The sequence below is a fragment of the Etheostoma spectabile genome, chromosome 14 (genome assembly GCF_008692095.1).
Source record: "Etheostoma spectabile isolate EspeVRDwgs_2016 chromosome 14, UIUC_Espe_1.0, whole genome shotgun sequence".
Taxonomy (NCBI): domain Eukaryota; kingdom Metazoa; phylum Chordata; class Actinopteri; order Perciformes; family Percidae; genus Etheostoma; species Etheostoma spectabile.
In genome coordinates, this window is record NC_045746.1 from 3,992,061 (window position 1) to 4,006,599 (window position 14,539).

A 14,539-nucleotide genomic window follows, 5' to 3' on the forward strand; every position below is an offset into this window, starting at 1 on the left:
TCATCATCTCCTCCACTTCTGCATCTATCATTCCCTTATCAGATTACAGCGTACACAGACACAGTCACGCAGTGCTTCATCTTCTTTCTTCATAACTATTACTAGTGCCACTGGGATCTGTTGATAAAATCCAAATTGTATGCAAATTGGTTTGTGCAAATGTGTGTGTGTGTGCATGCTTTAGAATGAGTGTGCATTTGTCTTGTGCAAGAGTGAGGCAGTGTGTGGGAGACCAATCCAAACAGTGGTTTTGTATGAGGGGCCCTCAGGGGCAGTCTGCCGCTGTTGAAGACAAACTCCACAACCTTGTATTATTGAGGTGGGAAATATAGCAGCGTTTATCCCAAAACAGCCACCTGTTTAAACCACACACACACAAATTATATTTACAGAAATATCCTCAAAACAAGTTACAAATTTATATACAGTAAATACTGAACACATGTACACACAGCCACCGCAATACCACACACACTGCCATACACACACACACACTAACATCAATAGAAGGGTGTCTCTGGGAGATTTTTTAAAATGAAACCACATTAAGGCGAGAAGGGAGGTGCAGAGAAAAATACTCTCATTCAAAGATATGCGAGCAGTAAAGAACTACAAAGACAGATGGGAGTGAAAATAAAACAGGCATACAACTCTGCCAAATAGAAATTAATTACACAGAAAATATACTCATCTCCTGACGTATGCGTTATCAGATTTAGAGCTGCAATTATAGATCTGTTTGATTATGTTTTCAACTAATCCTTTACTCTATAAAATGCCAATTTCACAAAAAAACTTCACATATTAAGGAGTTGGAAGCATGTCAACTTGATAAATGTTGTCACAGGTCATTTTAGGGTGATTAATTGATTAAATGTTTGATTATGTTTCAATATATGAAAGAGGTTTAAGAACAGGATTGAGCAACAAATGACAAGTCTTATTGATATCTTTCTAATCTTCTGTCAATCCATTTCAGCAGATTTACTAGTTTGGTCTATGAGAAACCAGTGATCCAACATTGGGAAACCACTGCTAGATCTCTTTTGTTTGGATATATTTTAAAGGTTTCTTCATACAAAGGGTGGAAATCAAAGAGGAACTTCTGTCCACTTACATCAATTAGAATTTTTGAAACTACACAACGTAGACGTTTGTTGGCGTAGTTCTTCTCTAGGTTTACCAGGGGGCAGCATAGAGAGGGCAAAAGCCCTACAGCAAACTTATTTCTCTTAAGAGTTTAGTCAGAATGATGCACATGTCAGTTGTAAGTAAAGGTGTGTGTGTGTGTGTGTGTGTGTGTGTGTGTGTGTGTGTGTGTGTGTGTGTGTTGTGTGTGTGTGTGTTGTGTGTCCAAGGTCAGAGGAGGACTCTGAAGGCAACAGAGACATCTGCAGTGAGATTCCCAGATGAAAGCTCTTGAGAGGCTCACGTCTACGGTCAGTGTTTGCATGTGTGTCTGAAGATTGGGAAATGCTGTATCATATTGCCATTCCTACAGTGAGTTTTAATTGATATTTAGCGTTCGATATTTTTACGTATTGTTTTGTTTTGACACCTTTTCTGAAACAGGTACAAAGTGAGTTGGCGGCTGCTCTTGCTCGAAAGACACGCAAAGCTTGTAAGTATACATTTAGCTTGACTGTATACGCTTTCCTAAGAAGTTCACCTGACAAAAATACTGTTACATAACATCTGTCATAAATATCCTGATTCTGCTTGTTGTTGGTTGCAGTATCAGAGCAGGACTCTGAGACGACGGAGACGAGCCAACGGGAGCCTAGCACACCGAGCGAGGAGAGCAGCCCGGTATTACACACAAACACACACACACACACACACACACACACACACACACACACACACACACACACACACACACACACTCACGCCTACTTATTCCAAATAATATCCCTTTCATGTTATTTATTTTGCCCCAAATCCTGATCCTTCAGGTAATTTCCAATCCAATATTTATATTTTCTCAGTAGTGAGGACAGTCCATAATCATCTTAAAGTCGGCCTACACTAGTCTTAGTAAAGCCAATCTAAATTAGCATATACTGGTCATATTCCTGATATCTCTGCATTGGTAAAATAAAGTATTAAATAAAACTTATAGTTTGTTATAATGCCAAGTGGAGATAATTATGTTATGGTTGTTGGAACTGTTAGGACAGTAATAGTTGGACAACCTCTCCCCAAATGCAGCACAAAAAAAGAAATGTAAAGCGGTGTGGTACATCTATAACATGTTGCTGAAATACAAAAGTAGCTTTTGGTTCGACTTGTGCCAGTAACACATCAACTTCATTGTGAATATCATAATTTGACAAAGCAAAATGCTATTTATTTGTTCATGTTGCTCCAGTTTTCCTCCTTGTAACAGGATTGTGTATTTGTAAGCTGTTTTAGTGTTTTAAATGGGCACAGTAAAGCTTTTTGAGAATCATTGTGACCGGATTGCTATTACCAAAGGACTAGAAATGGCTCCATACATCCACAATACTGGCCAAATGAAATACAACTTCTCCAACACAGATTGGCAAGGGACATCCATATTGTCAGATCATAATATCTGATCATTATTGGCCTTTTAAATCTTTTAAAGGTTACTGTTTGGGCATGTGTGTGTACCTCTGTCAGGTGGCTGAATGTAGAAAATGTAATCAGAACAAAGTTCAAGGAAGACCTGTTTGCTCTCTGGTCCCATCCCTTTACAGTGGAAACCTCATTCATTCACTGATTACACCAAAGATGAGGAGAACAGGAAAAAGAGAATCTTTTAAAACACAATTACATATACAGTACCAAAGATCAGTGGTTCATGGTTTTGGCTCGTGGCCTCTTAATACAAAGAAATGGCTTCTTACGACCTCTTGTCAGAGGTCAAATACGTCTATAGCCTAATTTCCACTGCATGTTATGGCTCGACTTTTTGATTTTCCCTTGTTGACTCGCTGCTGTGGTTACAATGTCTAGTGGAAACGTTTCACCCCTTAAGACAAAAGTGGACATGGGCCATACAATTCGTCCTGCAGTCCTTGTTAGGGGTTTGGGAACCACTGCAGATTGTAGTGGTAACATGAGCATTAGTTTAATTTATTTGACATAATTAGAAGGAGGGAAATTAACCACACACTACTACTTTAATTTCTCATACTGTAACCAAAGAAATTTTTTTTTTTTAATTCTAAATGTAAAGGAGATAGACGGAGACAGCCACACAATGCTAACACAGACTGCTTTATCTCGGTGTGTTCTGTGAATCGGACAGGAAGCTTAAAACAGGTTAACAGGAAGCAGCAAGGGACAGGTGTGTGTGTGTGTGTGTGTGTGTGTGTGTGTGTGTGTGTGTGTGTGTGTGTGTGTGTGTGTGTGTGTGTGTGTGTGTGTGTGTGTGTGTGTGTGTGTGTGTGTGTGTGTGTGTGTGTGTGTGTGTGTGTGTGTGTGTGTGTGTGTGCGTGCGCGTGTGCGTGCGTGTGTGTGCGTGCGCGTGCGCAAGCAGATAAGAGTTGCCACTGAGGGGAGTTTTCCTGGTTAACAAAATAAAGCTATCATGTTCTGCATGTCTGTGTTACCCTTTGATAGAGCATGGCACCATGGGATTTTTGAGCTCACAGGAAGGGTTAACCAACTCTGAGCCAAATGAAATACCCGTCTTCCTATTCCAAGAAAAATAAACAGACCAGGCTGCCCGCCACTGGTGATAACCATCTTAGCAGGGAACACACAGTTATGTTTTTTTGTTGTCAAGTCTATCTGAGGACAAAGCTATTAGTTTATCCGTGTCCTGCAGGCCTTTAAATTAAATCATTTTCTGTCTTTCTGTTTCTTTTGCCTGCTTTTCTTTCTGTGTCTCTTCATGTCCTTAAGGGGCGATAGTGTCTGCTGCGTTTCTCTTTCTGGATGGATAACACATTTTTCAAGTCCCAACTATAGAGGGGAGGAGACATTCAGACCCCCCCCAGCACACACTCTTCCCAAACAGACACACACACACACACACACTCCCGCCCACTTATACTTCTAATCACACAAACTCACTCTTTCTCCGCCAGATTATCTGACACAGAGCAGTCAGACTGAGACAAAGAGAGAAGTGCAACAGATAAAGCAAATTACAGACTGTAATAGATAGAAAGAATAAGAGACAAAGAAGAGAGAGAACAAGACAAACCCAGGATTATCATTTCATCTTATTCTCCTCCCATGAACGTTAAGGGGCAACTAAAAACTTGTCATTGCATGTTTCTGGATTATGCCCAAACTGCTTTCATCCTCCCGAGGACAAAAACACTGAACTTTCTTGAACTCCATCCCACCAACCCGTTTTGACTGTCTTCACCATGTCTTGGGACTGCGGGTTGAGATATGTGTTTATGCCACCTGTGTTGCAGCTGGACGGGGTGTGTGCACTGCGGGATGGCGGGGGCAGCAACAGCGGAGGAATGGGGACTGTTTGTGCCCGCGAGGAGCTGACCAGCCGGCTGGGGCTGGAGGCTGTTCAGCGGCTGGCCAAGGACGGCTGTCGGCTGCTGCAGAACCACAACTACCGGCTGCCCGACAGGAACCAGATGGTGAGTAGTGTGTTATACTGGCGCTTTATATTATATATCTATATATTTATATACTATAAATCTGCAAAGGACAGATGTTTTTTTCTGTAAAATTTTTGGTCTCCCACCATGTAATCTGCAGAGGGAGTTGTGGCATGGTTAGTATGAGCATAGAGAAACTGACGTCATCATGTAGTAAAAGTTATCATTATTGTCGTCACTTTTAAGCGCACACACTCTTCAGGTCTGTTACTCAGGGACAGGGATCATGTGAGTAAATCCTCATCGGGACCATACTGATTTGTGTTGCTGTCAATCTAATGGACAGACACACATAAACACATATTTACAGCATGCCTGCCCCATATCACCTTAATACATGAGGACACATCTGTGCACTGACATGCACCCACACACATGCAAGCTAAAGTTATAATTGCACATGCACACACACGGCTTTGCTTCATTTACATCACTTTAGATTAAATAACCACTGGTTCTCTAGCTTGTCTAATGTGGGTGTTAATAATGGCTTAGTGCAATGTGATCTCATACCCTTTTATCAGTCTTTAAAGTGCTGTGTGTGTGTGTGTGTGTGTGTGTGTGTGTGTGTGTGTGTGTTCATGCACTGCTGGTGCTGTGGCAGGCTGAGTCAGTGTGTGCACGTAATGAGTGGGGTGTTAGTGAAGCGTTGAACTGTATAATCTCACTCTACAGTGCACCTCAGGGCAGGAAACGAAGCGGATGCAGTCTGATTTCACCCTACATCACAGTACATGTTTGTAAAATCTACTACATATCTCATCAGCTTGGTGAGATTGACCGAATCTCTGATTTTTCAGAGACCATATGATTTTACTTACATTTTTATTTTACCTTTATTTAACCAGACAGTTAATTGAAAACTAATTCTTATTTACAATGACAACCTGGGCTGGCCAATAGGCAGCGACCAGAGACAAATAGATACAAGACATTAAAACACAGATCCAGCTAATGCAGTAAAACAACATTAGCTAAAATTAAAACATCACTATATATATACTGTAGATGGTTTGGATACTTGTCTAGATCATGAAGATTCCTAACATATGCACTGAACAAATTTATAAATGCAAAACGTTAGTTTTTGCCCCCATTTTTGATGAACTAACCTCAATGATCTAATCTATTTGTACACAGAAGGCCTATTTCTCTCAAATATTGTTCACAAATCTGTCTAAATCTGTGTTAGTGAGCACTTCTCCTTTGCAGAGATAATCCATCCAGAAATAAGCCTTTTGTGTACGTAGAAAAAGTTTTAGATGTTGTTGGTTTTGCACAATTCATAATATTGCGAAAACAACTTCTTAGCGGAAATGGGCGTGTCCTATATCATCAGATTCAGCTCGATTCAAGTGATACGTGGATTTAAGGGTTTCTAATGTGATTATAGCGCCACCTAGTGGTCATATGTGTAATTTTTGGTATGTGAGGTTCATGAACCATTGTGCATCTACACTGTAAATTTAAAGTTGCTCACATTAGTGTCAGTGGGGTACTGTCACGAATCGGTACCCCTCTGAAGACGTGGCCTTTAAACAAGGTGTTGCACGTGACGTTTGCGCATGCGGTTATTTTCAGGGCATGCCTCAGTACTTGAGTCTGATGCTGGCCACATTTAAAAAAAAAAAAATGTAAACAGTCAGTCAAAGAAAATCGGATCTAGAAAAAAAAATCAGAATTTAAGCATTAAGGCCTGTGGTCTGAATGTAGCCTTACGGTGGTGATCCATATGCCGTGCTCTGCTCTATCTATCCATCCTGTGCGTCAGAAAGCTGGCCGATGCCTATCTTTATGCAACTGAGTCTGCTGAATGCGATACAACTATCCAGTAGAAGTAGACGTTTTCAGTGAACTATCATATTCCATCCAAGCCACCATGACAGTGGTTTAAAATTCTCGAGCAACCAGACCTACGTGACACGTTCGTCCACTCAGCTGCAAGTCAGGTGCATGGCGCTTCAACCATGGATGTATGACGTTGCGACACAACGCTTCAGTTGTGTTTCAAAAATGGATCAGCACTGATAGTTTTCTCTGTGTAGGAAGCACATGTTGATCTATAACCATTTAGCCGGCTCATTGTCCAGCTCTGGCTGCTTTCTGGTTTTGTCCTTTCTCTCTTTCTGTGTTGTATAACTTTGTGGCCCTTCCTCTGTATAGTGTTCAACTGGGTTCTTTGTTTATTTTTCCTTTTCACGGCTTGCATTCTTTCTCAGGCTAAATTAATGTTGTTCTCAGGAGTTACTGTTTGCAATTAACTCTTTACAGATTGTGTGTGTGTGTGTGTGTGTGTGTGTGTTTGTGTGTTTGTGTTTGAGTACGCGTGTGTGAATGCCTCTGTATGTATGCACATATAGTTACATTTGAACAATGTTGCAAGTTGTTTTGCTGCATTTTCTGAAAGCCTTTTGATTTTGAGCGTGTGTATGTATGTTATAATGCTGCTTTCCTCCATTCTTGGCTCAGAGTTGTTTTTCTTGGCATCTGTGTAAAGAGTGTGAGTTTGTTATCAGAAAGAGAAACAGTTTGAAACTGTATCAGGAACACAACACATTTTCTTCTTTGCTTATATAGCAGATATAATTAGTTACATAATCTCTTTCTTTTTTTCTTTTTTTCACAGTATTTCTGGAGCAATTTTCCTTTATTGAATAGTTTATGGTGTAGATAGACAGGAAAGGTCAGAAAAGGGAGAGAATTGTGACAAAAGACCCTGGTTCATATTTGAACCCTTCATGATGTGATCTAATGACATGTCCCATTTAGATCACTTAGCCACAAAAGCTTTGTTATCTTGAAATCACATCTGAGTTGTTGGGTGCGGTCTCGGTGCCAGCCCAGATTGTAATTAATGACATGCAGTGTCAGATCTCTTCACATCAGCGGCCACTTCCTTATTTATCAGCTGTATGCATCTCTGTGATGCTAATCCTTGAGTACATTCACTTTTCAGCATTTTGCATTGTGAAATGGCATAAAGACATTTACAAATTGAAGTTTAAGTTACTGCAATATGCAACTTAAAACAAGCTCCAGTTTTTCTCTTTTTCAACCTGCAAACTACCTGAAAGCCTGTCCAATGAATCATTATAAGGTGTCAAAATATATAAATGATCTGTTGCAGTTGCAAGTGTTATATATTACCATTATCATTTAGCTGTGATGTAAAGACTTGTGACGTCGGTTTTATTTATGTAGCCCAAGAAACACAAATTTGGCTCAAATGACTTGCCAAACAAAGTGCTTAGGTACTTGATTTTAAAAACTGTAGGTATGTTTAGTTTGTTAAATAAAAAGTGTATGAGCCCAAGAAGTTGGGCAGAATTGTAATTGAAAATGCATTTTTTTTAAATCATATTGTATTTAATATTAACACCCACACATCTGAGGGAGAATTCAGTCACCTTGGTGCATTGAACATCTGTGTTGTAGCATGAGTCATTGGGCATGTCACACACACAAACACACACACACACACACACACAAAATACACACAAAAAAATCCTTTTTTTTCATACAGGCTATCATCACTGTGATATTACGTAAATGTGGCATCTAAATGTCGATTCACGACATAACTGTGTGCAGTCCTACATAATGTTTCTGTGTGTTAAAGGCAGAAACAGTGAAACAGAGACAGCTTTGCATAGAAAGCGCTCTGTCAGTTTTGATTGCTGCTCAGTCTCTCTAGCTGTGACAGAGACTGCAGCGAGCAGCTGGGGGAGAGATGTCGCTTCTTTGTCTCTCCTCCTGCTCCTGTCCTCTGCCTTTGATCTTCCTCTCTCCTCTCCTTTTCTCTCCTCAGGCTGTTTCTTATTGTGCTCCATTGTCCCCCTGGAGCTCTGCTCCTGTGTGTGTGTGTGTGTGTGTGTGTGTGTGTGTGTGTGTGTGTGTGTGTGTGTGTGTGTGTGTGTGTGTGTGTGTGTGTGTGTGTGTGTGTGTGTGTGTGTGTGTGTGTGTGTGTGTGTGTGTGTGTGTGTGTGTGTGTGTGTGTGTGTGTGTCCGAGTTACAGTTGCTGTTAATGTTTGGCGCAGCATATCATTTTTGTCCCGATTCTTATTTTATTCTTATATTACACAATAGTTTTCTTCTAAAGCCAGGAAATGCAATACCTCCTTTTAATGGTGCTAACAAAATCTGTGTTTGCATGTGTAGACTGGTGAGTGAGTGTGTGTGCTGCATATGTGTAAAAGAAACATTTTATTCTTAGGTGAAAGAGGGACACTACAGCCTAATTGATACTATATTTTTGAGGCCCACAATAATATGGATATTTATTTGTTACGATGTATTGGATGATAATTGTTTTTGAACAAACAAAAAACATTTTTTATTATGATCCTTTAAATGTGGGCAGTAAAAAGTACATATAGATTGTATGTGTTGAGCAAGACATTTTACAGATTAAAATTAAACTTGATAATGTTCGCTGGTGGACAGAAAATGAAATGGCTATTTGACATTTTGGACATGGTACACACAGAATCCAAAACATCTTGTAACAGGCTAAAGTAGGTGTATAATATTGGCCAGATTTAGGTGTCAGTTGGCCTCTACTGGACACAGATATTTTGTTCTCTTCCTTGGTATGCAAAGCTTAGATGAAGACGATCCAAATCTGCTCAGTCTGGACACACTGAGTCTACAAATATTGTAGAGGGATGCATCACATTCATTACATTGTCTGTCAAGGCTGAAAGTGTCTACTGTTGGAAACAAACAGCCCATGTTTTTACTCACTTAAATCGCCTTCCAACAGTTTTGTCCTTGCCTCACTCTGTGACATATCTCTCTCTGTTCTCTCTCAGGAGGCATTGGGAAGGGTTTGTCTCAAGGAGAGAGGACGGGATGTGTTGGTGTTGCGGAGAGTGACGACATCACTGACGTCCCCATCAGACCGGCCCTCACCCACATCGTCAGGGGGCGGGTCCGGAGAGGACGATTGCGACAGGAGGTCGGTCCCTCCTCCTACTGTACATAATAAGAGCCCTCTAAACCAGCTGTAGCAACAAAAATGATAGTACTCCTTCCTCCTGTTTTCAGTTTTTTACTTTGGGATCTCAAGTTTCAACCACACACTCTTGCCATAGTGACAACATACCAGTGTGCTGTCGTGTGGTGTGTGTTGTGGGTGTGTGTGTGTGTGTGTTGGTGTGTGTGTGTGTGTGTGTGGTGTGTGTGTGTGTGTGTGTGTGTGTGTGTGTGTGTGTGTGTGTGTGTGTGTGTGTGTGTGTGTGTGGTGTGTGGTGTGTGTGTGTGTGTGTGTGTGTGTGTGTGTGTGTGTGTGTGTGTGTGTGTAAGATAATGTATGCTTTAGCTCCTGTCTCAGAACTGGAAGAAGAGAATGGCTTTTTGTTTTCAGATGACAAAGAAACAGATAACACTAAGACTGCTTTACTTCCTTGTACAAATCTGTGTGTGTGTAGAAGTGCTTTTCCTCAAAGTCAATATCTTTGTACAGTGTCTGTCTGTCTGTTTTTAGGCCAGTGTGTGCGTGCCAAGACCTAAAGGCACAACGCAGGGAGTGTCAGTGACAGGCAGGTTAAGTGGGTGTGTGTATGTCTGTGTTTATACAGTGCTCAGCATCTATAGTAGCAATCAGTTACCCCGAGTGCTACTGTAGAAGCTGTCGGAGTAATTGTTTTAATCTCGGGAGCTGCTACGGGGCAGACAGCAAAGCAGCTCACCCCACAGGAAAGCACCCTTCCTGGGTATGCAAAGCTTGGATGAGGCTGATCCTGTAGTCTTTGGATATGAGGATGACCACCGAGCTAGCTACGCTTGCAGAGGCAGAGGAGGACATAGATGATGAAGATGAGGAGGAAGAGTATAGCAATCTTGATGAAGATGGTAGCAGTTCAGAAATCTGTACATTTGATGTACCCCATTTTCGCTACATCGATGACGATAATGTGGAGGACATTAAGGATGAAGAGAGGGAGAGAGGATGGAGGAATGGATGTGGTCGTACCTGGTGCTCTAATGAGGAAGATTTTTGCGACTCTTCGTCTTACAGATATGTGGTGGTATCGGGGACACCGCTCAAGATCTTGGAGCATCTGCTTAGTGACCTGCGGTTGGACGACCAAAGAGGGGCGCCAGAGATCAGGGAGAGCGGTAAGTTTGACATTAACTACACACACAACAGGGCTGTATCTCCATAAAGAGATATACACATTTAGATAGAAAGAATCCTTCGTAAAACAAAAGTCAGTGAGAAATTAGACATTGTCATAAAAATAAAGATGTTGTGATGTTTGTCTCTGCTATGTTTAAGACAAAGCAACTCCCCACCTTCTCATTCTGAGGAATTTCATTTTCAGTGCCACACAAGTCACAACACAGCCCAACTTAGACTTTTCTCTATCTCTTTCATTTTCAAACCTGGGAGCTATGCACTTTCCCACAATTAGTGTGTGTGTGTGTGTGTGTGTGTGTGTGTGTGTGTGTGTGTGTGTGTGTTGTGTGTGTGTGTGTGTGGTGTGTGTGTGTGTGTGTGTGTGTGTGTGTGTGTGTGTGTGTGTGTGTGTGTGTGTGTGTGTGTGTGTGTGTGTGTGTGGTGTGTGTGTGTGTGTGTGTGTGTGTGTGTGTGTGTGTGTGTGTGTGTGTGTGTGTGTGTGTGTGTGTGTGTGTGTGTGTGTGTGTGTGTTGTGTGTGTGTGTGTTCGTCATTCAGCCAAGTCATTGCCTGTAAACATGAGGAACATTCTAGAGGTGCTCTAGTAGGGCTGTGAAACGATTCCCTTGGGGTGATGTCTGTATTTCTGCTGCAAAAATGTTTTAGTGGGCTCTTAATTGTCATACTACTGTCTCTTTTTCACAATCCTCAAGTCTAACTTTTATACTCTTATTTTTATAGTTACTGGGTTCTTTGTCAGTGCAGAAGGGACAGTGCTACCTATTTTACCACAGGAAATGTTTTTTAATAATAGTGTCTAGTTTCTCAAATCCTCCTTTTTCTCATTTTATTTCAGTTGACTAGTTGAATAATAACTACTGTACGTAATTTTGATGTGAATAATGAAAGTAATTTTGATGTGAGTTGGTTTAGGTTTTTTCCTTTTCCTGCTGTTAAAGTAAGATAATTGTTTCTGCACACAGTTAAACAGAAAAAAAAAACAGATTTCTTGTCGTAGCCAATGGATCTTTCTCCACTGGATGAAAATAAAATAAAGTCAGCATCAATATGGAGCCCAGGTCCAGTAAAGTAATACTTTTATCACACAGAGACATCTGGCTCCCAATCTGTATTTTATTTTATTTTTTTTAAACTGCCTTTGCGTTTTCGCACCATTTTAAGACAAGGCGTCTTTATGTATCAATTCCTTAGCACCACCAGTTCCCAGCAGTCCACACGCAACCATCTCACTGAAATGCAGGAAGCAAACAAAACAAGAGGGAGAGAGAGATGAATGTAGGAGCGAGAGAGAGAACTAAGATGGTCTTTGTGTAGGAGGACCGCCTGATATTTATTCACTGAATAAAGAAAGACACCTTTTTTTCTTAGGAGGTAGAAGCAGGGATGCAGATCAAGAGTGTATAATGTTGGGCTGTCTTTGTCTCTGTATCTGTATGTCTATCTTTTGCTCTATGTGCGCTGAATAAGCATGTGTTTGTGTGTGTGTGTGTGTGCGTGCATAGACCCTCTGGGGTGGTGCTAAGCATCAGTGGGCCGTTTTAGAGGGCTTAGCTGTGCAGCATGTTGAACAGGCTGGAACACGCTGGAACACGCTTCCACAGAGAGAGAGCGATTGGCCCAACCACCCCTCCCCACGTACACAGATTACTGCGATTAGTTCAACACACACACATTTTCTCTCTTTTTCCTTTTCTCTCACAAGAGATAAAGTCCCCAAGGTCAGTACTGAATGAGTTATTCATTAGGGGGCTGTGTGTGCGTGTGTACTGCTGCGGGTATGAGTGTGTGTGTTTGACTTTGTGCGTGCCGGTGGGCAAACACAGAGGGCATATGTTGAAGATGAAAATGCACATTTATCATCACAGAGAGCTGAGAGAGGGCGAGCGTAGGAGGGGAGTAGTATCGGGAGGAAATGAAAAAATGGGGGTGTAAGGAAGGGGGGCGGATGAGGAGAGTTTGGGATAGAGAGAGTAAGAGAGAGGGAAATAAAAGGAAGGAAAAAGATGAATAGTTAGTCAGGAAGGAGCTCTGCAGAAAGTAAGTCAAAAAGTGATAAGCCCAGTCAGATCTGCCTAAAAATATTTATTCAGAAAAGTTGTATTTTTATTTCTAAAGCGAAGACAGTTGATCAAATATTAATGCGGCAGTCTTTACTCAGTCTTCTATAATTGATTTCTTTGCTCTCGGCCCAACAGAGCCATATTTGGGTCACAAATTTTCTCAGGGAAAGAGTTTGACACAACACACACATGCACACACATCAAATCTCCCTCATACCACCAACAATGGCTCATTACCCATCTGCCACAAGGGCTGTTTATATTCAGTTCTTACCCATTGAACACCTGCTGAGTCTCTCACACTCGCACACACACACACACACACACACACACACCCACACACACACTCTTGCCATCTCACTTGCACATTAGCTTGCATTACTCTACTAATGAATTTCTTTAGTTTTTTAAGTGAATATGAGCCCAAGAGAAAGAAATGTTTTCTTAGCTTTTTCCTACAGCCTGGTTTCACATTCCCTGACACAATGAGCAACAATCAAATCTAATATTTTGGGGGGAAAGCCTCTGTCTAGGCTATAGCTTATAGGCATAATGTATTAGAACTTAAACACTAAAAGACTGGTGATCTGTGTGGTTGGAAAATATTTGATTGACAGTCACAAGCACCCTTTAAATATCTTGACATGACTAAAGTTATTTGCTTGTCCTGTTGATGTGAAAGAAGTTACCACCGTAGTACCCTCTTCCCCCTCGCCAGAGGCAGGCCACGCTGAATAGTTTGCAAGAGAGTTAACCATTCCAGGTGTAAAATAGGACACTACATTGTGTTAGTAGAACCAAGTAGGGTAGCATTCAGGTTAATATGCCCATCTGTTGCTTAATGAGCTTGAGTTTGCCATACTATGCTTACAGTATCTTCTTTGAGCATACAGTACCTTTGAGGATATTCTGGAGAATATTCTAGACAGTATTTGTCATTGTTTTGGATTGTTGCAATAATATCAAACATTTGCATAAAGCAAGCATATTTGTCCGCTCCCATGTTGATAAGAGCATTCACAACTTGGAAAGAAAACTTGCATTAAAAATATCCTTTTTTTTCAAAGCACATTTAGAACATTTGAAATTGTATTTTTAATTGCAAGGTAACTATGGACAATCATGCTAATAACTTTTATTAAATATTTTAAATGCTTGACATCCTTATTATTTATACATCCAACAGATACGGAATAACGTTAGCATTCATTATTAGTTATGTTTCTGGGCAGCTAGACGCTAACACTGTCCATTGGCAACCCCTTACAAATAGTTACTTGTTCTATTGTTAATGTTAAGATAAATTATTTATTTCTTTAATGCCCAGCAAATAAAAGGGGAAAGGATCATTCCTGCATTTAAGGGGTTAAAGTCTTTTTCTAATGTGGCTGACACAGAGGACACCATTCATTAGAGTAATGTAGACTGAGGGAATCGGAGGTGAATGGAGGGACAATCTAAAAAAAAAACGTTCATGTCACTTTTCACATCTTAATTCCTGAAATAAAAGTTAAAAACTTCACTTGCACCGTTTTTGCCTGGTGGACGCCTTGAATGTGACTGATGATGTGTTTCCTGTCTTCCAGAAATGCTGCTGGATGACTTCCTGGTAACCTACCAGGTGTTCATGTCCACAAATGACCTCTGTCAGGCTCTGCTGGGACAATATCCTTACTAGCAAATACAAACACACACACACACACACACACACACACACACACACACACACACACACA

The 14,539-nt window shown here is 40.9% G+C and overlaps 1 protein-coding gene across 1 annotated transcript in view; it reads left to right on the plus strand.

Annotated features, from left to right (window-relative positions):
• Nucleotides 1-14,539, plus strand: part of rapgef5a (Rap guanine nucleotide exchange factor (GEF) 5a) — a 44,251-nt gene that overhangs the window by 18,535 nt on the left and 11,177 nt on the right. The window contains 8 exon segments of the mRNA XM_032534879.1: nt 1,359-1,402; nt 1,405-1,439; nt 1,573-1,621; nt 1,736-1,809; nt 4,401-4,580; nt 9,414-9,559; nt 10,622-10,722; nt 14,390-14,468. Of these exon segments, the coding sequence (XP_032390770.1) occupies nt 1,359-1,402; nt 1,405-1,439; nt 1,573-1,621; nt 1,736-1,809; nt 4,401-4,580; nt 9,414-9,559; nt 10,622-10,722; nt 14,390-14,468 (708 nt within the window).